Raw genomic sequence first — 26,591 nt, forward strand, 5'->3', positions numbered from 1 at the left:
CATTTGGCTTATCTACACATTTATGTTTTAGATTAAACATAAATGTGAGTCAACCCAAAACTCTTGCAATGTTACAAGAAGACACATCTGCCCCTTTGTATGTATTACCATATTTATGTTTCTTATGTTTTTTTTAAATTTTTGCATCTAGATCCATGAATTATTTCCTGGGAAACCAGTGAAAAAAAAGAATAACTTTGAAGAAAGTGATGAAACTTCCTAGCATGGCCCCTTTGTGCAAATCTGTGCTAAACTTAATTAGCTTCTTTCTCAAATCATCTTTCCTTCAAGTTTCATGGTAATCTGCTCGGTAGTTTTTGTATAATCGTGCTGACAGACAACTTTGACCTCTTCTTTTCCTTAACTTATATATTATCTTGCAATATTCCACCTGCATATACAGTTTCAATTTTCCCTCCCTCTATGTGAGCATGGTTATGTAAATCCTACACGTTTTGATTTCTTCCTCCAGACCCTCGAAAAAGACCTGACCATGAAGAAAAAGGAGCAGGAGGCGTTCTTCAAGATGAGCGAGTGTACAGCCTGTTCAAACCCCAGCTCTCCCCATAAACTCTCCAAGTTTGTGCCTTACCAAGACTCTTCCACCACATAGAAACAGCTGCTGTGATACTGCGCACACACACACACACACACACACACGCTCATACACTTACAAGTCTGCTGCCTCAGTTTTATTTTGCTTTATCAGTAATAGCAGCATACCTTCCCCTCCATCAGGTCCCTTTATTGTTTTAGTTCATATTTATGTTTTAACCCATTTTTCTCTGAAGACGTGATTTGAATTAGTCTTCATAATTTGGTTTGAAAGTAGTTTGTTGTCCCGAGGAGGAAATCTTTTTTTTCTATGATGAGAGTTTATGTTTGTTTCTATAAAAGCTGGTGAGCCAGAATCTAAGCACTTTTTATTCACCCCAAATGATCAGTGTCGTCTTCCACATTTGACCAAAAACCCACCCAAATATTAACAAATTACCTTTTTGTGAATTCCTGTCTCGGCTTATTCTGCTGCTTGTCGGACAGATGCATGTCAAATAGCTGCCAAAGTTAGATTGTATTTATTTTTACTGATTAAGAAAAATCTTATCCAGATTCATCACTGTAAACTCTTTTTCTCTTCTTTTAACCAACACCCATGGTATGAAGGATCTTGTCATTATTATTTTTTAAAGTATTGTTTAAATAATTTAGGGATGAGGCTATATCCAAAATCAAAAATTGCTAATTTCTTTTAAAATGATTATTTAGGTATTAGATTTTAACAGACAAGGAATGACTTTCTTTTTATTTTTCATGTAGTGTTGGATGGTGTGACCTTTGTTATCGTTCTGTTGTATTCTTACTGTAAAATCAGTCACACTGGATGGGAACTGACGAAGCCAAAGTAAAATACTGTTATGTTCTTTGAAGGATGTTAAACAGGGGATTTAAAGCTAAATAAATACAAAAGTTATTAAGTGAGTCATTGTTATACCGTGTGCAGTTAATGCACTGTCTGCTAACCAAAGTGCAATATTACATGTATGTCTTTGCTAACCTTTTATAGAGGTTTTTAGTTTTTCTTAAATTTGCCTTCTTTTGCACTGAGAGGGAGAATAATGTGAAGAGTTTCAACCAAAACCAGATGTATCAGATTTATGCAAAAAAAAAAAAAAAAAACATTGCTTAAAATTATTTTATCTTTTACGTTTTTTTTAGGGGGGGGGGCTTAGAAAGCAGGGGTCTCATTTTTAGGTGATGATCTGCATTTGGAACATGACTCTTCATGTAATTTTTAAGGGAGTGCAACCCTTCAGGCTACTAGAAGATGCCTCTCGATGTATCATCAACGTTTGCAGCTGAGAAACTTGTCGCCTTAGTGAGAAAGTGATTTTTAGAGCAGCTTGACCTGCAGGTTTACACCACATCAGGTCAGTAATCAGGTACAGCTCAGTGTCTCGCTCTCTCTCTGGCTCCCTCTCGCACACTGTCTCTGAAGTATTTAAAGATGTACAAATTCTCCTTCCTGTCATGTTTAATGGCTCCATCTAGGTCTTCCTCTCTGCCTCAGTTTACATGGCGATGTTTGTATGAAGGGGTCGTGAGTGTGAATGAAACTGTATCAGAAGGAACCACTGTTGTAAATAACTTAATAAATGCAGATTTTCTAATTACTGGGTTGTGGTGGTCTTTTTTTTTTAATTGTTGCATCTTCATCCTGATGTGAGGACGTCCAGACATGATTTCTTTACAACTGAACATGTGGATTTTCATCAGGGGCACAACTTCCTAAACATTTCATAAAGTTGACTCCAAATCTACAATATGGTCAAAGTGAAATTTACATACTAGACTGACCATGAAGAAAAAGGTGAGAGGAAAATCATTTGTATATTGTAAGTTTCTTCTCGTACTTGCAATAACTTTCTCATTATATCTAATCATGTGCAGGGAATACAATGAAACCCACAGGAGGCACCAAAGCTGAAGTTCTGCCATCAGAGGTGAGTCACCACAAAATGTACTCAGCTGTAAATACAAAGCTAACATTATAATATAAAACTTTATGTGGCTAATGTGTTAGCAAGCAGCAAACACTGAGCAAAACAAGGCTAAATATCCCCCAAGTTCTATGAGTCCTCCTCTGATTAAATCGATAAAGGTGACCGGTGGTTTTCTTGTAGAAAAACAAATTTAATTTAACTTCAGTTACCCACAAAAACTGTTGGTTTCTTGATTTTATAAAAAAAAAAAAAATGAATTGATTTATCATGCAACATCAAAATAGTAATTAAAACAATAATTTTACGACTTTTAACTTGGCAATGAATAAAAAGCAAAAAAATCCATTCTGTCTCGTGATATTTCAAACAACAATTGAGACACAGTTTGACAGCGTAACTGAAAAATCAAAAACATTTATTGACTTGAGTAAAAGGAGACTCAATGTAATGAAAAATACATTGCAAAAAAGTAAATAAGATTACAATACTGACACCATCATACCACACTTTTGCTTTGCACTGTACTGTAACTTCTTCACACTTATTATGCCGGAACAATAGTATTTTAATTTATTGGTACTGTCATTTCTTTATAAAAAAAAATGTGGTTTAACATTAAAGCGACTAGAAGCAGAACAGAATCAGTGTTGCAGCTTGTAGCTTTGTCTGATTACGTCCAGAACGATGAACATACAATTGTGTTTTATTTTCTAATTTTGCTTTTACTTTTTTTGGTGTGAAATTATCAGTGAGTGGTTTCATATCCATTTCTCAACAGACCTACTTTGCATTCATCTCATAAATCCCATTAATCCACCAACCACCGTCTCTCCTGGATCTTCCTGCCTTTCTCATAACTCATCAGTACAGAACAAAACACCTAAGAGCTGGAGCACCAAAGAAAAGTATCTTATTACTGTACAATAAAAAATAATTTGCTATTCTGACCATGCTTGAGACCAGTCAAGCATTAATGTAAAACATTATTTTTATACAATGGTCATTCTTTGCTGTTATTCGACATTACACTTAAAATACTGTAAATCATTGCACAAGTCACTGTAGATTTCCATTTTCTCACGCCTGCTCAGACATCTGGTGCAGAGACGCTCATGTGCTCACTTCTCCATTCTTTTTTTTCGATAAAGATTCTTTTCCCTTCACCACCTCAGTTTTGTCGCTCAAGCTTCGTCTTTACGTTGACGTTTTTTGCTACAATGAGTATGAAAAAATATGGCAAATTCAATGACAAGTAAAGTTAAGAAATAAAATGCACCGTGACATTTTTTGTATCCTTCCTGGAGCATGTGCAAACCATAAACCTCATCTGACTGATCAAAGTGCCCATTTGTTACAGGTCACTGCAACATTCATTTAAGAAGAAAAACATTAGAAAAACTAAAATGCATGTTTCTGTTATAACAAACAGCACTTCTACTTGGCAAATACATTTTTAGTAATTGCTAATAGCACTTGAAAGCCCAGATGTGGTCACTGACCTCCTCTAATGAGTTAATGTGCAGTCATTGTCTAAGCGACTTTGGATTTGTTTTTTTGTCTACTGCTGGATTTGAACATCTAGTTCAGTCTCCTGTTATCTAGATTTTTTTTTAATGTTTAGTAAAAAGATTCCAACAAGGACTATGTTTACAGTCACAAACAGTTTATAAAGCACTGAAGCACTTTGCATATAATATTGAGGCACCGTATCATAGGAGGATGTAGATACTATTGTCGCTGTTATAACGTCGAGCCTTTCTAATGGCAGGACTGGCACAGGCTGCAACTAGCACATGGCGATGAAAGCAGATAATATTTCACCTAATACTTCGATAAAAACTAAAAGAAGTAAACATCACAAAACCCATAAGGGCATGTGTTATTGCTGGTTCAGTTTTGGTAGAACATCCTTGCAAAAAATAAACATAACAAATGTTACAATAAAAAAAAGGTACCTATAAATTAAAAAATGCTAATTAACTACAAAATAGTGATAATTTGTTCATTGATATCCTTATTCTATTTATTGATTCATGTGGTTGCCATGTGGTTGTGAGAGCACGTTCACACTAAGGTTTCTTGCTCAGGTAATTCGAGGGGATCCAGCCCTCGACTTCACCTTTGACATTTTTACAGAACCACCAGCCGCTGGTGTTTTTCTCCAGCACCTCAAACACTGTACCCACTTTGAAGCTGGATGTTTGGTCGTCCCCTTCAAAGTCCGCCACAGCGAGATACAGCTCATCCCTACTGGGCTCCTTGAGTAAAGGTGGAAGCTTGTCCTTGGGCGGACCAGGCTTCTCGCTCTTCAACTGGGGCTTGGGAGGAATCGGGACTTTATTAACTTTGCACTCTTCCTTATCCTTGTTTGGAGGCATCGGGACAAACCCTTTGGGTTTAGGGGGAGGGGGCCTGCTGAGCTGGGGTGGTCCGGCCTTGGGAATATCCTGGATTTCTGGTAGAGCAGGTGGAGGTTTGAGCTCAGTTGGACTGGATGGGTCTGTCTTCTTTGGAGGAGGAGGTCTTCTTGGAACCATGGTGGGGGGTCTCTGAGGGGGTTCCTTGTGGGGAGGCACTAATGGTTTTGCAGGGGGTGATGAGCTCTCGTGGCTATGACCATTTACATGTTTTGGGGGGACTTTTGGCTCGTCACAGTACTTAGCATTGTTGATAGAAGGGATATGAATGGGTGGCGAGCTTGTGAGTGAACTGGGGTGAGAACTATTAACTGCTGCTGAGGCGTCATTCTGATGGTTTGCTTCAGATGACACAGAACCCGGGTCTGCAGGTTTCGACGGCCTCAGCTTGCTCCTCAAGTTGGTGATGTCTAGTTTGTTCTCCGCTGGGGGATCTGGCTTGGCAGCTGGGAGAGGTTTAGGTCGGATCACAGGCTTGGGCTTCATTAACACTGACGGACCAGGTGCTTCTGGTTTCTCCTCCTGCACCTCAGGCTTGGGTTTCGGTGGCTGTTTCGGCACAGGTTTCAGATTAAACTTCTTCACCTCTTTGGCAGAGATCTTGTGACCACATTCAAGACCCATCTCATTCCGAAGGTGAAGAGCTTTGTTCTTATCTTCTTTCTTGGTCTCTGGTGGTTTGTCTGGTTTGAAGGGGGGTGCCTTGGGCAGTACCAGAGGCATGATGCCTCCAGGAGCTGGGGGTTTTGGGGGCAAAGGCTTGGAATGATCAGGTCTTGGTTTGTCTGCTACCTCCAATTCAAAGCTCTTGTTAATGGACTCCCTTCGAGGTGGGAGAGCTGGTTTCTCCTCAACTGGAGGGGCAGCTGGGGCAGGAGGCAATGGCCCTGGGAAGGCAGGACCCCCCTTGGCAGCACAGGGCTTCCAGTCTCTGAGTTTAGGTCGGGCACAGGACTCGGTGGCAGTAGTAGGCTCATCTGGTAAAGGCTTGGACCAGCTGTCATCTGTGCCTGATGCATTTGAACAACCACCGTCTTCCAATTTCAGCTTCTCCATCTCGTTGGGCAAAGGGGCAAGGAAATTAGGTCTCAGGGCATTGCTGGTCTTCTTGTACTTGTCGATAAAATTGGCTGGGGCCCAGCCCTCTTTTTCATCTATCTGGATGTACCACCAACCATTTGAATTCTTCTCAATCACCTGGTAGGTGATAAAAAAAATGAATTAACAGATTAAATTCCCAAATTCATCACTTCATTCATTATTCAAGCCAAATGCTATAAAATCTGTTTTTGTTTTTTCTTCTAAAATACAATTATGAGCAGTGCCTGACCCACCTCAACTTTAACTCCAGCCTGGAAGCTAATACCATCAGGTATAGTGGTCTGGAAATCCGCTATGGTGTAGAACTCTTCCTCAACCTGAGGAGGAATGGGTGGCTTGGGTAGATTTGCACCTCGTGGCTGTGCAATATGAGAGAGACATGTAAAGGTTAAGTTGTTAAAAACTTTCTGTTGAGAGAAATTCCCAAGTTAAAAGGATCGTTGCTGTGCTAAATCTTACAATGGTGAGATCTCTGCGAGGAGGAGGTCTGTGTCTGGATCTCATTTCTGTGGAGGGAAAACACATGTAATCAGAGATTTTGTTGAGTTGCACAGCAGCAGGGAACAGACCTTCTGAAAAATCTGTTCACTGTCTCAAGTAAAAGACAAATCACAAGCTGCCTTTTTTAAGTTCACATACTAATTTTGTTGTCGGAGAAAAACGAGAGCCTGTTTTCTTTTTGGCTGTTCTCTCGAGCTGCGTTGTTTTGCTGGCCCTGTTTGGAGAACCCGTCGAGGTCGTTTGTACTGGCGTGAGCAGCGGCTCCTGCTGACTGCTTCTGGCTCTGAATGTCCGCCTTCTTCAGGTAGGAGGCCGGGGCCCAGCCCTCGAGGCCCTGGTATCTGAGTGAAGAAGAGACGTACCCTCACTGCGTTTCGATATAAAATGAGAGGGAAGACTAATAGGCAGTCAGTTCAACTTGTAATGCAACATTTTAGGAAATGTCGTCCATCACTCTCACTCTACCTGGCTTTGTTAGGAGGCGAGACAAACTAGCTGTTAGCCATGTATTGTGTGAATGTGGGGCAACGCAGAAGAATGTAACTACTGATGAGGATTTTCAGAGGCTTAGGGGGCAATGATTTCTGGGGGGGAGAGGACCTGCAACCATACAGAACTTCTACATTCAAAACTTACACAACACGCCAGAGGAAAAAAGTGTAATATGTCTCCTCTGATGTGACTGGCTCGAATTACCTGATCTTCCACCAGCCCTCCAAATTCTTCTGAATCACCTCGACAATCATGCCTCTCTCCAGGTCGATCTCATCCTGGTCCCTGGCCGAGTACGGGTAAATCACTGAATACTTCTCATCTAGAGTTGGAGGAAAGACAATATCGTAAAATATAAGATCATAATGTCCGTTCTGGGAAGTAAATGTTGATTTAGCATAAAAGCTTGGGTGACAAAGCACAAGGTTCAAAGCACTTTGTCCAATTCAACCCTCTCCCTTTGTGGTCAAGGATGAGAAACTGTCATGGCTACTTAAGTACTTTGGCTTTATATAAGTAGAGTGACTAAATTAAATGAGGCAAGGCTTGAGCAGCATCTTGTGGAGTGAGAAGATGTGAGTTAGACGCACAAAACACACAAACATCCTCCACAAATATTGATCACAAACAAGACAAACTTGTTACTGTATTAGAAATGAAGTCATTTCTACAATATTTATTATTTCTACTATTATAAACTACAGAGATATAAACAACTACTACTACAACTACACTGATCTACCAAGTGATTATTAATGCTGGTTAATTGAAATGATACATGTTTTACATTTACAGCTGTAAAAACATACATAAACACAAAACACTTTGCATGCAAGGGTTTAATTCACATGCTTGGGTCTCTCATGCAGCGCACATAAACATACACATAAACCACCACACACACACACACACACACACACACCCACACACACACACATACACACAAACACACACACACATTGAGAATAGGGGGAAAGAAAGGCGTGCGCTCCACCTTGCCCAAAGCCTGTGCTGAATAGATCCCCTAAAGTTCTGCGACGACCCACGTGCCTTGGCAGTGACCAGAATCTCCTCGGCACTGTTCCCGGCACAGTGAGTGGGGCAAAATAGGAAGTGAACATTACATGTGTCATCCCGATGATCTTTTGCATCCTAAATTAAAGCATTTTCAGTAATGGTCGCCCTAAAAGAAACCAAAGTTCAACTCATTTGTGATAACGTCAGTGAACGTAGATGTTTAATTTGAGTCATTCTCTAATTCCAGGCCTCTGATGAGCGGAAACAGTGCAGTAACCTCAGTGTCCACTTTTAAACCAAATACTTCTCAGACTTTCCAAGACTTGAAATATGCTCTGTAATTTGTATTTTGGCTCGGAACCCTTCCTTGCTTAGCAGGGCTCCAACCATACGCTGCATTATCATTATAGTGTCGTTCTTTAAAAATCTACATCACAGTTTTTATGGATCCTGCTCAGATGTATGCCACAGATGGCATAATTTTTCATTTTTTAATGTCTGCTCATATACATCATATTATTATTAACTAGTGTTTGACTAATCTTCTCCAGAAAATAAGCAATTAATAATAATTATTTATTATTTATTCTAAATATAGAAGTGTCTGGTGTGGCACTAAACAACAGAAAGCCGGCAACAAATATTAAACATATTGGTCAACACTGCATAGGAGTCCAGTTTAAACTCTACCTGCTTCTACATGAATTTGCACGTACATTTAGGTGTTAAATAGCCTCTCTACATCCTTGACAAAACGGTGTGTCAACGACAGCAGAGGGAAAAGTTTCATGTACCTTCTTCCCCGGGAATACTGAAGTCATCAGGGTCGTCCTGTGCCTCGAGGCAGGTGGCAGGGACCCAGCCCTGGGCGTCGTCGGAGCTCACAAACCACCAACCTGAGTGAGCAGAATATTAACATGGTGACCTTTTAAGATTTCATGACACATCTTTTCATTTAATATTTAATTTAATAATAATTGAAAAAGTAAATTAAAAAAATTTAAGAATCTCTGAAAAACTCATATTGTCAGCTGTGATTCCCAGCATGCCTCTGTCCCTCCACTAGTGAGTGATCCATAAACCAACTACCTTTGTGCAGAAAATAAATAAAAGACTGTACTCGATGCTGAGCAGAACTTACCAGACTCATTTTTCTCGATGACCTCCACCATCTGACCCACTTGCAGGCTGATCTCGGAACTCTCCTGCTTCTCGTAGTCCGTTACTGCCACATACTGGTCGAGGAGGAGAGGATCGGCTGAGGTGGAATCTCCTGTTCAGGGGAACAAATAAGAGCAGAGGCTCATTCAGCTCTTTTCTCTTCCTGCTACTTTCTTCGGCAAGCTACAGATGAAGTCTCAATAATGCAAAAAAGCCTCTAATCTTTACCAGATATCTACTACGGATGTTTGGTGTTATTCATTAATGTCTTATGAAGGAGGTGTCCATGAATTTAAAATCATAAGATTATATCTCTGTGGCCTTGAAATATTCAAATTTCAGATTTTTTGCATCTAATTTCCAGACACTGAAATGCTAAATTAATTCCAAGGTTCAAATTTAGTTTACCTGAGAGGAGGCTTATCTACAGTATTGAGATTCACAAAAGAAATGAAGCAGAGGAGTGATGACGGATGTGATTGAGATGAGCGTGAGGGAAACGATGAGCTGACAGAGGAGGAGTAAAAAAGGGAAGCTTGGAGAATGGGAGTGAATGAGGAAGTTAAAAAGTGTGGAGGAGGGTTAAGTCAATCATCAACAGACACAAACCAGCACCACGGAGACCCACCACCGATGTTAGCACCAAGCCGGCCCGAATCAAATCAACCTTTAATACATGAGGGGCTCAAAATACAACCAGAAACCTTAATCCCATATATAATTAACTGGAAAAAATACCTTTTGGTGGACACACAGCACATTAACCTGTAGTTCTGTGCATTACGGATGAAGGAACATTAACTTCTGACCTGACGTGAAGAATTAAATGTGATGTGAAAATAATAATAGTACAGATGGGCTGAATTCTAATTTTGTAACATTCTTAAAAATGCTTAAAATTCCACAGCCACGAGGTCCCTCAACCCCATTCAGCGAGCAACAGCTTGTTAATTATTTAAATTAAAGCAACCATGTTTATTTTCCAAGTTATCTGCAACAGATGCTTAATTCTGTCAGTTTATATAGTGAGCAGGTTTATTTTTAACAAAATAATGACTTTATTTCACCCCAATTCCATTCAAGGGCATTTTGGTATACATTAGGTAATATATAAAATAAATATTATGATGTATAAATGTCCTATTACTTTTAAATTTTAATTTACCAATGACACAAATTGAACTGGTTCACAATATATTTGCCTCATTTCAATCTCCTTGACTTTGCATGAGGCTGAATGTATCTAAGATAGAATATGTGCATTCTAACACTCTGCATCTACACTATATAAAATAATAAATCCCGTCATTATCTTCGATCTTTCCTCCTCTGTTCCACCACAACACACTTAAATACACAAAAATGAGCCAAACTGGGTCTTAAGTTAATCAATTATATTATTATTATATATATTATCAATTGTATGAGTCCATTTTAGAACCAGAGCATTCAACAGAGCCACATCCCACCTGCCCAGGCCAGGGGAGGAGGAGAGGGGGGGACAGGCCACTAAAGCAACCCGTTGAGGTCACACACACAGCACGACCAACCATGACAGCGTGTTTACTACCTCGCTTTAGGAAAGTAGTCGCTCTCTCCACAATCCCTGATGGAAAGGAAAATGAATGGAGAAGAAAACTGAAAAAAAGTGTCATGGATGCAACTGAAGAATTTTAGATGAGTGAAGAAGATGAAAGGGAATAAAGAGAAACGGCTTCTGTGTATCTGTGCAGTAATCGTCAAGTCCAGAAAAAGTTTTAACATATACGAATATAGACTAAATGTGTGTATGTGAATGAAACAAGAACAATTGTCAGTGACCACTAGATGGAGCAAATGTCATATTATATATTAGGCGACATAAGAATTACTGGACTTGTATTCAAAGACAAAATGACCAGAGCCAAGAACAAGAACCCCATTTTCATGAAAATACACAAATCAAGCTGTGACTCACCTGATTTCTTCTTTCCAATGGGTTCCCTGGTAATGAGAGGAAAACATCACATTACTACCAGGGGGGACATCTTGTTAATATTATTATGTATTATTATTTATATATATTATTCTTGTACTTGTGCATTTACTTCATGATACGTCTAATGTTGTTACCAGTACTATTTCTGTAATTACTTTGAAACAATGAAGTATTTTAGATCCTTTCGAAATCTTTCATGTGATCATTTTTTGTGCCACGATGCAACAACACGACAGGAGTGACTCCTCCAGCAAATGAATGCACAGTAGTCGGATATCATTGTTTTGTGTTGGATCTATTAATAAGCAACATGTGAGAAGAGCCTCTGTTTCTCTGCCTCTTCTCTCCCTCTGCGCTCCCTTACTTCCATCGCATTCCTTCTTTCCCCCACTCACATCTTCCATCTCTACTTAACTCACTCCTTCAATCTCCCTTCACCAGTTCCTTGGCAGCTCCTCCTCGTTCATTCCGCTGCATTAACATGAAGGCTGTCAGCCACATAAAGCATTGTTCAGTCGGCACAACTGTTAATTGCAGAGGCTCAGGTCTCAGTAAATCTTCACCCATGAACATACCCACTGACGTACCGTAAAAAATAAAATCCCTGCCTATAGGCCCACAGAAGCAATTCAATTATTATAGACAAGCAATGTTTGTGTATTGTTTGTGTGCAGGCTAACCCTAATGTGACTATTTTCATTAATATCAAATGAATCCTCCCAATCCCAGTTTGTAGTTTCATCATCATGGGAACATTCACATCACAAACATGACGGCAACTGACATGAAAAACAAGGATTCTTTAACGTTGTAAGATCCTATTTGTTTATTTGTCAGAGAGTAATTCATGGCACTGATATTTATGAGTGTTTGTAATCTGGTGCAGATGCAAATAAAAATCTGGATCTTGTGAATTTAAATGTGGTTTCATACAGGGACTGTTGGGTCTTGTCTGTAAATTATCTCCTTTTTCTTTTTTTCCATCAAGCTCCATAATTCCATCCTCCTCCATCACCTAATTCTATTTTCTTCCCTTATGATCTCCTTACTTTCCCCTTTCCTTTCCTTTCCTTTCCTTGTTGCTGTGAACTTTTCCTTCGGTCTCATTTCCCTGCTTCCTCTTCACAGTTAAATCCTCCCTTCTTCCCTCGTTTCTAACGTTTTGAGGAGAAAGTGCAAGATGACCCTCTCAGCGCATGTAGATTTATGGGCCATGATAAATCTTCTCCCACAGTGGCTGCTGTGTCTGTGCACCAGCCCCATGTTGTCAGTCAGCCAAACAACAGGCTGCACTAGCAGAAAGCACTAATCCAATTTCAGTAAAGACAAACCAAGGTCTTTCCTGGATTCAGCCTCCTCGAGTAAATGCCCCTCTCTCTGCTGCTTCCCCCAACGCAGGCTTCGGGTACGAAGAGTGAGGAGGTACATGTCATTGCCAACCTTATGCAGGGGAGGACAGAAGACAAGCTGTCTGTCTGTCTGTCTGTGTGTGTCTGTGTGTGTGTGTGTGTGTGTGTGTCAGAAATCTACAGTCAGCTGACAAACTTTCAATTCTTTACACAATTACCTTTTCAGAGACCAGTCTATGTCTGATTATCATATCACTGGTAGAGAGCCAGAACAGAGGTAAGGCAGAGCAGGTCATCCCACTTATCGGAGGGTCGGTGGTTCAATTCCCAGCTCGTCCGGCTGACATGCCAAGTGTCCTTGGGCAAGACTCTGAACCATGAATCGCCCCCGACAGCTGTGCTAGTGAGCGTGTGAGTGTTTGGGATGCATGAGTGGTGGACAAACACTGTGTGAATGAGTGAATGTTGAATGTATTGTGAGGAGCTTTGAATGGTCGTCAGGAAATTAAATGCAATATATTTACAACTACTATTAATGGACACTATTGTCTCACAATGCATAACATTCATAAAGTGGGCACTGATGCTACAGCTCAGGGGAAATCTCAGAAAAAAAGATTTTAGTCGCAATGTGAAGGAATATTTTTTTTCCTATTGTAACTGGCAAAAAAGTGAACAATAATGTTATATATGATTAGTGCAGTATATTAGTATTGTTTTGGTGTAAACTTACATTATGTGACCCAGATTTTTCAACCTTGTCTTGGAAATTGAAAAACCCACTTTCCTTTTTTGCACACGACCTCACTGCTTTCCTAACACGTACTCCAGGCGTGTCTAACAGGATTTATCCACTAATTGTCCACCTCTGAGCGCCGGTGCCTCACATCAGTATGTGATGACAGAGGGGTTAAAAAGCTGAGGGCTCAGCTGACAGCTGTTGGTGTAAAAAGCCTCTCTGGTCTCTCTGGAACCAGCCGCCCGTAACCTCTGCTGCCCTGAAGGTGCCGCCAACCTTAACAACAACACATTTAGAAAAACCGTGACCCGAGTGTGTGTGAGCTATGTGTTGGAGGCTGGCGCTCATTGCCTGCTGATGTCTTGGTTTTAGCACATTGTAACTGTCAGCACCGGATATGATGCTAATGTGTTGAGTGATATTTACACGGGACCACAGAGCAGGTCTGCACACCTTCAGATCAACCTCCCCCGTCTGGAGCCTGGTGGCTGAGCGGAGCCGCAGCGACACGCTTCACATGCAAACTCATCGTGTAGGAACAAAAAACCCATTAAATCGGTTTCTGCTCACAGGAAGTCACGTGGGAATATGAGATCATATCAGAGGGTGGAATGAATGCTGAGTATGGGGGGGGGGACACCGAGAGGATGTGACATGACCTCAGTTAGGGGAACGATGACAGGTGTTTCCTTTTGTATGTGACCCTGAGGGTTTCTAACGTGTGTGCGTCCAGCTGTGGTACTTACTCCTTAGGTGGGTTGAGGTCTTCAGGTCTGGTCTCAAAGAATACTCTGACCTCCTCACACTGGGAGATGTAGACTGGCAGCTGGATGAGAGCCTGCAGGGACAAAGGAGGACAGGAAACTGACAATTACACTCACTTCAGTATATAAATATATATATAGAGAGAGAGAGAGAGCGAGAAAGAGAGAGAGAGTTCAATCATAGGTTAAATATAGTTCTCATTTAGTGTCTAGACAGATAATTATTATGTACAGTATTTGTGAGCCTTTTCAGACTACCCTCCTGCGCTAGGATAAATATTATGTCATAGCTATTAGCTTTACCTGTGCGCAATATTTCCTCACAGTCATGGAAGTTACACAGTTGTCTTTAACTTTAGAACACAGGCTGCAATATTATGTTTTTGGTCATATATAATTTTAAATGTTTTAATCATTTCAGTCTTGTTCTGACAACAATAATAATAATTTTACAAATTATTTGTCAGAAGCAAAATATCAATGAGATCTGCCCGATTGTTTCAACAGAATTCCCCCGACTTGAATGATTTTTACCTCCTGAAAATCCTGGCTCAAATTCATTTTCATATGTTTTTTAATATCCTAAACTCTTTTTCATACCCCGTCCTTGTACTTATCGAACAAGCTGCAATCATATTAAAAGTACTGGGCAGTTACTTACAACTGAAAGTGATTGAAGAGCAAAATGTAATATCATTTTGTGTATTGATGGCACTGCAGCGATTTCAGTCTGTTGAAAGTTTGTCTGGATGAGGATTAAAAACTTTCTCTTATCAAAATTGTAACTTTGGATGATTGTGGAGCTCGGACAGATGTACTAATATTATGCCTCTGTAGTGTTTTGAAATATTATGTTTAGTTTCTCATATTTATTGTTATTTATAAGTGAGATGATTTCAGTATACAATTTATTTTAAATCTGCTCACTGATCTGTCTCGGCTGCCTTCCTCCCTCACCTTGGGTCTCTGTGGACAATCACGAGCATCAGAGATGAGGCGCGCACAAACACACACACAAACACAAACGCACGCACACACACACACACACACACACATTTTTGTACCAAGTCTAAAATGTCCTCACTCTGAGGGTTGTAGGCTCAAACTGATCCCCACAAAGATAGTTGGAAAAGAACACACACAAGCACATACACACACACACACACACACACACACACACACACACACACACAACTAGACACGGTTTCATTCTCCAACTCCTTCCAGACTCTGTGTTTTATCTTCCTCTCCTTATCTGTCTTTCACTTTCTTCAGCCAAACTTCTTAAGAACAGCAGTGAAACAGATAATCGCCCCAACAGCTTAACCCCCCCAAAAACCAGAAGACAGAATAACTGCTGCCAATGACCCTGTGTTGACTGTCTCCCCTGCACTGCTTAGAAGGCTGGGCCATTCCTCCTCCCTCCATTTGCTGGCAGGCTAAGCCCAGTGCTATCCATCAAGCTTCCTCTGCCGGCCTCTACCTCTGATTTTAATACTCCTAAGTGTTTCGGCTCTGCCCTTTAAGGCAGCACAGCCTCTGTCTCCTCTTTGCACTCTGTGACATGCGCTGATATAACGTCAGGGCTGGTGATGGATATGGAATGAAAGCCAAAGACCCGACCAAGGTGTCCTTGTCCCGTGTGCCACATTTGCCTCGTCACGCTTGTGATGATAAGTCTGTGCCAGTTTGTGGAAGAAAGGAGCGGGTACACTGCCTGAGTGTCTGAGTGGTGTTATTCATAAGCTGAGAGGTGCATTTCTTCATCTTCATTAATATTACCCCCATTTACAGTAGCTCCAAACATATCTTGAGAAACAGAAGCTAAGCAGCTGATGTAAGAGTTTTTTTTTTATACTGGTGACCTCCAGAGGACCCCCCCCCCCCCCCCCCCACCAATGTCTGCTCCTGCAGCCCGGAAAGCTACGCTGCTCCTGAGGTCAGAGAACCAGCTCCACTCTCCTTGGATTTATTTCTCTTCTTGTGTCAGCCTGCGGCCTGTCCACTCATTACAATTCTCCCCAGGGAGGAGACGGGACGGAGGCTCAGGGTACATTACAGCAAATGGACTTTATGGGTGTGTTTTTTTTTTTACAGCAGGCAGCATTAACGTAATTGTGTGAGTGTGTGTGTGTGTGTGTGTGTGTGTGTGTGTGTGTGTGTGTGTGTGTGTGTGTGTGTGTGTGTGTGTGGACTTTAACAACAACACGTTTTTTTCATTTAAAAACTGTCTGTTACATCTCAAAAGCATCCCTCATTTAAAATATATTGTAAATCAAAAAAAGTGTATTGATTTATCCAAAATCTTAATAACACAAAGATATTTGTTTCTATTTTTGAGAATACAGACTAATGTAGATCAGGAGGACATTGAGACTTTCTGAGTGGTGTGACGGGCAGCCCGTCCAAGGCTCAGCGGTCTTTCTCTGGGTTTCTACAAACAATCCCTGGTTCCAGGATTTTTTTCTCTCTCTGTCTTTTTTTATCCGACGTTTTTTCCTGACTTCAATGAAAACACAAGACTTCACAACCAGGGGAAATTCCATGATGCAGGGTAAAACCTCAGCTGTACAACAGAGGGCTGACTCAGCTCTTCCCGCAGAAAAACATGTCGTTTCACCTTGTCGACCCGTTTTGTTTGTGCTTACAGTCAAGTTGAGATTTGTTTCAGCATTCACTGCAGAAAACATAATTTACTGCCAAAGCAGAAGGCTGGATGATGTTTTAAGTCTTTATCCACTATCTGTGATTTTAGACGCCCATTTCTGCCACTTGTTGAAAAATCCTCCAACTCTTAGTAATGAAAAACGTTCTCAAAATCATATCTTAATAAATCAAAATAATGACTTAGTATCTAAAAACTATGACTTAATGTCTCAAAATAATGACTTTATGTCTTATAAAGGCAACTTTTTGTTCTCATAACTTTGACCTAACATCCACCATCCTCCACAAGTAGAACTGGGCTTATATGTGTCTCGTATGTGACAGACACTGTTTACGTGTGAAAAAGCTGAGAAAAGAGTTGTGACTTCTCACTGCTTGGATTTAAAAGCATTGAAGCAGGATTGCACTAATTTCTTTCCACTCAATGCTCTCACGCCCTGTCCTCAAATATGATATGAACAATGTCCTTGGACACCATAAACTCATGAAGAAGAGTGCTGAGGACAAAAATCTGGCCAGGAATCCTGCACACTGTTGACATCTTTATTATGTGACGTGTAAATGTGGATCCAAATCCACTGAACTCCAAAACTGAACAATCTTAACCAGTTTTTCTTTGTATAACTTCACACACTTACACAATAACAACTTAAAAGTGTACAGCAACACCACTGATGTAAAACTGGCTCCACTATTCTCATAAACATCCACACCCACAGGCATGAATCAACAACTCTTCCCATCCCTTCTCCAAAACTCTTATTTTTCACATAAGTGGGTAAAGATGTTTCCTCCCAGCTGTACAGTTGGAGTATACGAACGTAAAGTATCCTCGCCGCATCAATCTGTAGATAAAATTGTGCAGGTGAAAACATCAGAGCGCATAGTAGTATGTAGTCTGGACGAAGTCAGAACTAACTTATAAAAACATCCTCAAACATCCTGTCTCAGACAGAGAGGAGGAGGTGTGGATGGTTTAGAGGCCCTGAGGTAAGAAACCTGGAATATTCAACAAAAACAGCCTATGGGCTGAGGATGTGCTGACATGGAGCAAGCTCAGCACCGGCGAGCGCTTCACCTTTTAGCATGACTCCGTGCTGACAGTAAGCACCACAACAGACCTCCCTCCCTGGTGTTTCTCAATACACGAGCTCCGCTTCACGTCTAAAATCACGTGATTCTGCCGCCACGATATCCAATTTTTAACGTCCCGTCATAAAAAGTAATGATGGTGTGATTCATGAATCTCCTTGGTTAGCACTGCAGTTTGCAAAATAGAAAAATAGCTGAAAAATTGAAGTTTTTAAACTATTGCTTTGGATTTATTTCCCACTTGTTGCTAAGATGTGGATCTTCAATCATGTATTTATTTTAGTCGCCATGGTTACATTTCTGTCAAATCGCAGCGATTATTTGCTGGCTATTGGCAGTTTTATGGTCACGGTGCTGCTACAGTGGAGCCGGAGTCTGTGCTGTTGCATTTTTTTTCCCATGTTCCTGCCAAGTGATTAATCTCTCTGGTGAAAAGCCATGTAATGGGCTGGATAATGCACAGTTTTACATTATCTTTTGAAAACTGATGGAAAGCTGTGGTATTTCAACAACACAAGTCCACTCAGTCTTGGAGCACGTCATGAACCTACATTTATAATTATCTTGCCTGGGGGGGGAACATGATGGGTTACTGCATATTTGGGTGTAACATTTTCTCCTCTCCACAGCAACAGATTTTTATTTTGCTGATACACTATTGATCCCTTGAGAGACATTAACCTTTCGTTTGTCTGCTGGTGCAGGGAGGGTCAGAGTCAGAGGCACCTGGGGAGCTTTTAGGACGTCTCCGCAGGGTGGACGCCTGCTGTCACACAGGTTTGCTCCAGGGAGTTCAGTATGGCACACACCACACAATGTCAGTGTAAAAGGCGAGGTGCGATGTAATCCTGTAAATCTTACGTGAATCTTGCATCGTGGCTGTGAGCTTAATTTAATTAAATGAAACTTTTTTAAATTGCTACAACCCTGAAGGTGAATACAAATTTGATCAATATTAGACTATGGAGTCAAATATTACAACCAAGACATATAGGTTCTCTTGAAACCAGATGTTCTTGTCCCTCAGTGTAACTCTGAATGCTCTGTGAGAAACTACTTGTGTTGCTCATATATACACAAAGAAAAAGACTATTTTCCTTTTTCCTATTCATGGATGTTTGAAACAATGTGGGTGGGAGGCTGCAGTTTGTTTTTCTTATCCTCTAACCACTGTACCTGTACCTTGGTCTTCATATATTTTACCACTGACTGGTCAGTGTGGTTTTCATGCATATTCAAGAAATGTAATTATTGCAGATTTACAGGTTAAAGTCCCATATTGGTCAATGCACTCACCCTGCAGTACTCGTTGATTGGCCTTAGCCTCTTCATGGCCACATCTCTGATATGACTCCTCCTGAACAGGATCTTCCCTGGATGATGGCAGAAAAAATGGATTTAGAAGAACAGAAAACCCAAAGTTGTAGAAGAGAACTGATACGTTGCTTTAGATCACAGCACAATAGTAACATATTCTAATAGTCATCAATCTAATAATAAAATAAATCTGAGTAACGTGTATATCTGGAGAACTGCCGCACTTGGCATGTGTATTGTCAAGGGCAAAACGAAGAGCTGTGTCGGATTTGGTGCGATTTGGGAATGTTGATCATAACAGTGTCTTCACAACAATGGTAAAGACAACTGAGGCTCCAGTTCGGGGTTTCTGCGTACTGGGCAGAGCTCCACTGAACTTTGCACAAACGGCAGCGGTGGCTCAGCTTCTTTAATCGCCACAACTCAATTACTGCAAGTCACTTTTACAGTTTCAGAAATAAAAGCTGCAACCAGCATCACCACAAGAAAACAGTCCATTCCAATGAACTTCACAAAGCATTGAATTACATTCATCACTTATTTAGGTCCCCTGGGAACATTTCCCAATTTGAAGCTTGTTTCTGTATTTGCACATGTTGTGACTTTTTTGCAACGCATGCATGTGTCATCAAATTCATGTTGTTTTCTTAATTTGCTCTTGTTTTTTCTATTTGCATGTGTTTTCTTAATTTGCAGTGTGTTGAGCTCTCTTGGCCACCGTGCATAAGCCCCTTTTTAAAAGGTTAAGGTCCAGTGATTAGCACAGTTAGCATATTAGAGTGCAGACACATGCAGACTTGGCATCATCAATAACACTGACAGCACAATGAGGCGGGTAAGGAGCTAGGTGAAAATCTGGCCTTTCAGAGTCATGAATAAATGATCTGGGGAAAGCAAATTGCGTCTGCATGACAGCGTAAATGCCTCTTGCTTCCCCATTCTCATCACCAGGCACAAACACCCACAGTCACAGACGAGCTGGGTCGCCATAACAATAACAAGAAATGGCTGCAAATAGGCCTCTTAAAACACTCCTCTAACCTAATGGTATGCAGGAAATTTCCAGAGCCAGCATCTATTTTCTGCTCATTTTAGCTGCTTATGTTTCTCTGATAAATTCACAGAGGCAGCTCTAATGTCGGCATATACAGCGGGAACTGGGCAGGAAGTGGAGGCTGTAAGAAAAAAAGATCCTGAGTGCAGAGAGGGACATGTTTTTAAAAGTCACTCTATCACCTCCATCACAGGGCTGAGGTGTTTGTTCAGTATGTGTTTAAAGCAGACTTGTTGAGGCATGAATCAGGCCGCTGACCGACCCGCCTCCAGCGGCACCATTTCACCTAAGTACTAAAAATTACCTTTTCTGCTTCTTTAACCCACACAGCTGAAAACCACAAAAGTTTTTTTGAGTGTGTGCATATAAGTGAGAGCGAACGAAATAGTGATCATGAATAATGTCGTTTTGTTTCTGATCGTCTTTGAAGCTGGTTAAACTCAGAAAAATAAGGATACATGAAGAAGAAAAAATGTATAAAGAGGTGGAGGAAAAAAACCTTAAATCAATTTCACACAACACCCAACTTGCACATTTTCTACCTCCGTACTTCCAACCACTCTTCCCTCATGGCGACCTAAGAGTTTACTCAGGTCGGTGACAAAAACAACAAGCAATGATGACAGTTTTCCCCACCGTGATATCAAAGAGCCGGCCTTCAATGCTTTCATGATGCGTGTCATGGCTTTGAACTAGAAAAGGGGTGAAAATAAGCACGTCCACCCGGATGTCATGTTTCCTTCACTGCTGATTGGACCTGAAGCCGATAGAAACCCATGACTAACGCAGAGTCATTTGACCCGGGGATGAAAGCTGATTGTGCCTTTCTTCTACTGAAGGACAAAAATCCAGATGTTAGTCAGTGTTTTTTGTCCAGTGCGAAAGGGGCTAAAGTAAATATTTAAACCACTTTAGGTTTGATTTGGTGCAAACATTCATGAATCCTACAACTTAGATGCTCCCATGACTCTGCCACTTACTGCCTCGAAATGTGGTTCAGAGGCTGAAATGAACCTGATTTGTCACTACATCTGCGCAGAGGAGAAAAGTACAGTCCAATGTGAGGGAGACTCATAAAAAGAAGAGTGACTCGCTGAAGAATTAGAGAAGACATTCCAAATCTCTTAGGTGTTGGCAGAGAAACCAAAAAGGACACTGTCTGGACATCTCTCGAAAACTAAAGGGTTTGAAAGTCAACCCTGGACGTCTACGTCTCTTCTCCTCTCTCTGTATCTCTCTCTCTCCGTCTCACCTCCCCCCCCATCACTCCTCACACAGTAAGCTTTTTTGATGGTTTTCCAGAGCTTTCTGGGGTCAGGAGAGAAGCACTGACTCAACACTGCCCACTCTGTATGCACGGCAACTCATGGGTGCAGCTGATGAAAAGGGCTTGTTTGGGGAGGGAAGGAAAAGCTGCTCGGAGCCACGGCCGAGGCAGGGTTGACTTCGTGACAAATCTCGAGAGTCCGAGGCGGGTATCAAACAACTTCTGTTTCCTGGGCAGAGTAAGGGAGGTGACGGTACAGAGATGGAAACACAGAGAGGGGGATTGTTACACACCTTACACACAGTAAGCTGTTCTCAGGACATGGTTCTTAAGCACTGGACTCGTCACACATGAAAGTTTGTCTCCTCAGGGGGAATTTGAGAAGCTAAAACCATTACATAACACAGATTCTGTAGACTTCAGTCCAAGTTAGGTCACTACAGTGAGGACTTGAGGTTTCAAGTCAAGTTTTGACCTTGTAATCCTCAACAAGGAAGTTAAAAGAAAGTAAATGAATGGAGAAATTAGAAACAAGCAGGCCTTCTATGGGCACACACTGAGTATTTACACACTGAAATGAATAAACACTACTAAAATAGCTTTGAGAGGAAAATGCTGTGTCATTTTCATCGCCAGGATTCAAAGGAAAAACTTGACACACACTTCGGGAATACTTGACTCAAACTTGGGTTCACAAGAACTGACACTAACTTGTATTTCATGATTCAAGGGTTGATTTAAGACTTTTTACAAGATGAGTCTTAGCAAGGCTGCTTCCACTCTAACACATTTTAGTTTTATAAGAGAATTTCTGAAATGGGAATGATCTCTGTCCAAACAACCGTTTCAGAAGTAATCTCTGCATGAACTTAAGATGAACTGTTACTGATGTTGCTGCATGTTTTAGCTTGTAGATGAAACGTGACTGGTTTGTTTTTTATATTGCAGCTTAACAAACTCAAAGCGCTTTACACAGTACAGTTTGAACTATTCACACACACATTCATACAGTGCATCATGGGCAGCACTTTAGGACCCAATCAGGAGGCAGATATAGGTAAATGTGCATCGCCATTTCCAAAAGTGTAGGTTTCTGCATGTCTACTTTCAAAGTAAAGTGAAGCAAGCAGCATTTACAAAGATCTCAATTTTAGGGCCTCGAAAAGCTGAGTGTCCACCGACTTGTTGCCTTTAACCCTAAACCTTGACTGACTACGGCCACACACAACTTTAAAAGCTGCTGTAATAGACAGATGCTTGACCTGTCCAAAGTGCTGTAACTCCCACTGTGGGAGGCAGAACGATCCCAGCAGCACAGAGCAGCTGAAGTATCCTGTGGCTCAACATTAAAATCAACCCAAAGTACAAATTCATAGGCAACTTCAGGGATTCAAGTTCAGGGAAGAAAGTTTCTACTCTTCTTCAGGGCCCCTAGATAAACAGACTTACATTCCTTCTGGGGTTTTGACGAACAGTCAAAAAACTTTGGTCAAGAACATATCAGCTGTTTTTCAAGGGCTGGGCTGCTGACACCGCCTTAAAGAGCATCGCCTGGGGATGTCATATCAAAGAAGTATTCAGATGACACAAGGCCTTTCTTGAGGTAACAAAATAGTCATAAATAGCTAAAGGTGTGGATTTAACTGGACAATGTTGGGAAATCTTTCAAACTAATTCTGTGACTTCAAATATGGAGTCACAACTAAATGCAGCAATCAAGTTTGTGGTGTGTCCATGCTGGTAAAATTCTGCACAATGCACATGTGCAGACAAACCACTTTGCTGATGTGGAGTAAAGGAGTAAAAACACATTGAGGCCTTGAATAAACCGAACCAAGAAGAGAGAGCCACTTCCGTGCCGCCTCAGCCCACAGTCCCAACTTGTGCTTTGTAAGTGAAATATTTCCTTGGCTGTCAGGAAAAAATGTTCTGCAAATTATATTCTGACAATTAAAGCTATTCTATTCTATTTGACATGTCTGATTGTATAAAGGAATGGTAGGCAATAGTATGAAAAGCATGAATCGCTCTTTCCTCTTACCCTCCTCCTACACAGTCCATCAAATAGTCTGTGTGTTTGTGCGTGTGTGTGTGTCTGTGCGCATGTGTGTGTATTATCTCAATGAGTTCCAGACCTGGATGGCCACAAAAATAATCCTAGCCCCCGCCCGTCCCAAGTCTGCATGGTGGGGGAGATGTGGGTGGGGTCCCTGGGTGAGGCTTTCTTTCAAGCTCTCATAAAGAATCACTTACAGCAGGATCTGAATTCAAAACTATTTCAACAGTTGGTTGAGCTCACCCCAAAGCTTTTGTTCCAGAAACACTTTATTGCCTCAAGACAATGAAGAAAAGCCAAGAACAGAGCTTGAAATGCATTATAATGTTTTTCATTAACAGAAACAACAGCAGGTACCTAGTGTGACACGTAGGCTCCAAGTCTTATCTTGCATATGCAGATGAAGAAACATCTCGCTTGGTTGACAGAACAGTGAGATTGTTCCTTTGCATGGATGTAAACAACAAAACATTCTGTTGTCTCTGACTGACTCATCCTTGTCCACATTTTAAACCCAATGCACGCAAGTGTTTCTCATGGAGAAATCAGAAAAGGAGCAAACACACGACAACAAAGCGAGAAGGAAATACAGAGTACTTAGTGACATTCCCCACTCCCTGTTCTTTGTGTGTTGTTTTGTGGGCAGAAGCTGACCATAATCCTTATCATCAATTTTGTCCAAGTAGTCATTAATTTATCATTTACTATACAATTTCAGAAATAAGGAAAAATGGACCTTGAAATTTCTTAGACCCGAGATGACATCTTGAGTTTAAGAATGCTAGGATTACACAAAATTTCACGACACTTGGTGGAAGGATGGTATTTGGGCCAAGAAAGAACTATTTTGAATTTTGATGGGCAAAGGGGCGGATTTTAGGGGACAGCGTGTGTTGAACTCTTACCTGGTAGGAATGGAATGATCCTGCGTTTAGGGTCTTTCTGGCCTCCCTCCACTGGGAATTTATCCAGCAACTCCATCTGAAACCGCAGTTAATTCAAACTTGTTAGCACACAAAGTATCTGCGCTTGCATATAAACATGCATTTCACATTAAACACAACAGGGTAGCTGAGGCTGTAGAGGAAGAGTTCACATTTTTTTACAAATCAGCAGTTCCTAGAAGGAACCGGGCCAATAAAAGAAGGCCTGCCAATGATTAGGAATGTACTGAGCAGATGGTATGGTTTTTCCTCTCCGCTTCATGTGCTGCTGGAGCTGCGCTGACATAGTGGAACATTTCTGTCATTTGTAAAGACCAGAGAGAAGTGACTCCTCAGATCATTTCTCTCAATTTCACTTGATCTTTCTGTCCTTTTAAAACTCTATCTGCTTTCATCGTAAATCATTTTAGTCTTTCTCTCCCTGTCACAGTGAACTATAGCTCATGTTCCAGGGTTTTGACATCTCATGTCATTATTGTTGATTGCTGGTGAAATAGTTGAGTGCATGCATTTGGTCGTCTGGATATATGTGTGTGTTAAGTGTGTGGATTCCATGTTCAGGAAATTATATTCTGGTTCTGGATGGTTTCGGAGACGTTGGCTGGAATCTATACTTGTTTTTTATGCTTGGGTCGGGCTTGGACACAAAAAAAAGAATGCCAGCTTGACGGGTACAGGTTAGGCTTAGTTTTCTCTTAGTCGGGTTTGGACAGAAAAAATTGCGGCACTCTAGCTGTGTGTGTGTGTGTGTGTGTGTGTGTGTGTGTGTGTGTGTGTGTGTGTGTGTGTGTGTGTGTGTGGTTGTGTTTCTTCCATTCTCTAGCTGCAGCTGAGGCTAATAAAAATGGCACCTGGCCATTTTAACCAATGAACTCTAACTGCACCCTCTCTCTCTCTCTCTCTGACACCTGCAGACCTCCGACCAAAAGGTTGAAGAGTAAAATAACTTGACTTAAATGTTTCGTGATCGAATCTTTGGAAATGATATTATGCTCGGAGTTTAGAATCCAGTACTTTAAAAACACTACTTTAATTGAACCAAAGAGAACAAGCTGTTATATGATGTAAATATAGAGAGAACGTCTTCAATCATTTACCAGTTTATTGTTTTTATAGATTGTTTTTACAGATTGCACCAAAAGAGCATCCACATAACTCTATCTGAAGTGTCATTCTTATCTTTTATTAATACATTTTGACATAAAACTCTCTTGCAGTGGATGTTCTGCCATCTCTCTCTCGTGTTAAAGATAAAGAAAAGGAACATAGTCAGGACTAAGCCGATCAGCGGATGCACTTAGAGCTGGGCCATGTATGTGAACCACGTCAGGGTCCAGCACATAATGACATTATTACCATTTCTGACTGTGGTCTGTTCATCGTCAATCTTATCATTTAATTTTATCTCTCAAGGCCGAGCTACACGGAGGCATCAGGGTCAAAACTAACTGGCTCGCCATGTATGCAAACCAGGGAGGATCTTATTAAAATAAATAGGATCTGAACCTAGAATTTGAGCTGTTTAAAGTCAATATGTTTAAATTTCAGATCTGTATCTGTCATTTCAGGACTCAGTGTTTCAACAAACGTACATTTTGATCTATTATGTGTGTCAGATTTAGTATTAGTATTACTAGTGTTTGTATTATTTAGTGATTCCTCTTATTCTAAGCTCACAATCAGCATGAACCATAACATCATTTACATCAAGCATGTATGAGAGATGAAAATGACGTTGGAACAACACGTTAGATTGAGCCAAAGCCAACTAAGAGGAGGGGCTGTATTATGAGGCGAGGTGACAGGAAAAGCAGAGACTTGTGCCAAAGAGTCATTTTTAATAGTTTTTTTATGGACTGTCTCATTGTAGACAGAGAGGCGTTGTTGTCATAAAATAATACGTGGCACGAAGTTCTCTACAGTCTTCAATTAAGAGATGAACAGGTGTTTGAATCCTATTCTCTAAAAATGAATCTTTTTTTCTATTAAATAAAATCCCCTCATGGCCTTAAAATGCTGTGGAGGAACTTTCCTTATTTAATATTTGTGGGTGGATGAAGGCACATTGGCTCAGCCTCTGCATCCACCCATTGACTTCTCCTCTGTTATTCCTGGTGATGCTACAGTGAAACGAGAGGTATCAGAAGTGTGCTGAGGAGAGAACAACATCTGCA

General features: G+C 40.9%; 2 protein-coding genes across 3 annotated transcripts in view; one reads left to right on the top strand and one right to left on the bottom strand.

Moving 5' to 3' along the window:
• The window catches only part of stk10 (serine/threonine kinase 10), a 33,990-nt gene extending 31,819 nt beyond the window's left edge, over positions 1 to 2,171 (top strand). Inside the window, exon 20 of the mRNA XM_020097342.2 lies at positions 473 to 2,171. Within this exon, the coding sequence (XP_019952901.2) occupies positions 473 to 613 (141 nt within the window). The 3' untranslated portion in view covers positions 614 to 2,171. The remainder of the gene's footprint in view (positions 1 to 472) is intronic.
• Positions 2,172 to 2,899: 728 nt separating this feature from the next.
• Positions 2,900 to 26,591, bottom strand: part of sh3pxd2b (SH3 and PX domains 2B) — a 32,553-nt gene continuing 8,861 nt past the window's right edge. Inside the window, exons 3-14 of one of the 2 annotated variants that reach the window (XM_020097323.2) lie at positions 24,379 to 24,454; positions 19,076 to 19,152; positions 14,003 to 14,094; positions 11,148 to 11,173; positions 10,761 to 10,796; positions 9,171 to 9,302; positions 8,824 to 8,925; positions 7,217 to 7,334; positions 6,659 to 6,861; positions 6,479 to 6,525; positions 6,253 to 6,378; positions 2,900 to 6,115 (exon numbers count right to left, since the gene is read on the bottom strand). In XM_020097323.2, coding sequence (XP_019952882.2) covers positions 4,571 to 6,115; positions 6,253 to 6,378; positions 6,479 to 6,525; positions 6,659 to 6,861; positions 7,217 to 7,334; positions 8,824 to 8,925; positions 9,171 to 9,302; positions 10,761 to 10,796; positions 11,148 to 11,173; positions 14,003 to 14,094; positions 19,076 to 19,152; positions 24,379 to 24,454 — 2,580 coding nt within the window. In that variant the 3' untranslated portion in view covers positions 2,900 to 4,570. The remainder of the gene's footprint in view (positions 6,116 to 6,252; positions 6,379 to 6,478; positions 6,526 to 6,658; positions 6,862 to 7,216; positions 7,335 to 8,823; positions 8,926 to 9,170; positions 9,303 to 10,760; positions 10,797 to 11,147; positions 11,174 to 14,002; positions 14,095 to 19,075; positions 19,153 to 24,378; positions 24,455 to 26,591) is intronic. The other variant, XM_020097324.2, reaches the window with a different exon arrangement.

Source organism: Paralichthys olivaceus, chromosome 15, assembly GCF_024713975.1.
Source record: "Paralichthys olivaceus isolate ysfri-2021 chromosome 15, ASM2471397v2, whole genome shotgun sequence".
NCBI classification, from domain to species: domain Eukaryota; kingdom Metazoa; phylum Chordata; class Actinopteri; order Pleuronectiformes; family Paralichthyidae; genus Paralichthys; species Paralichthys olivaceus.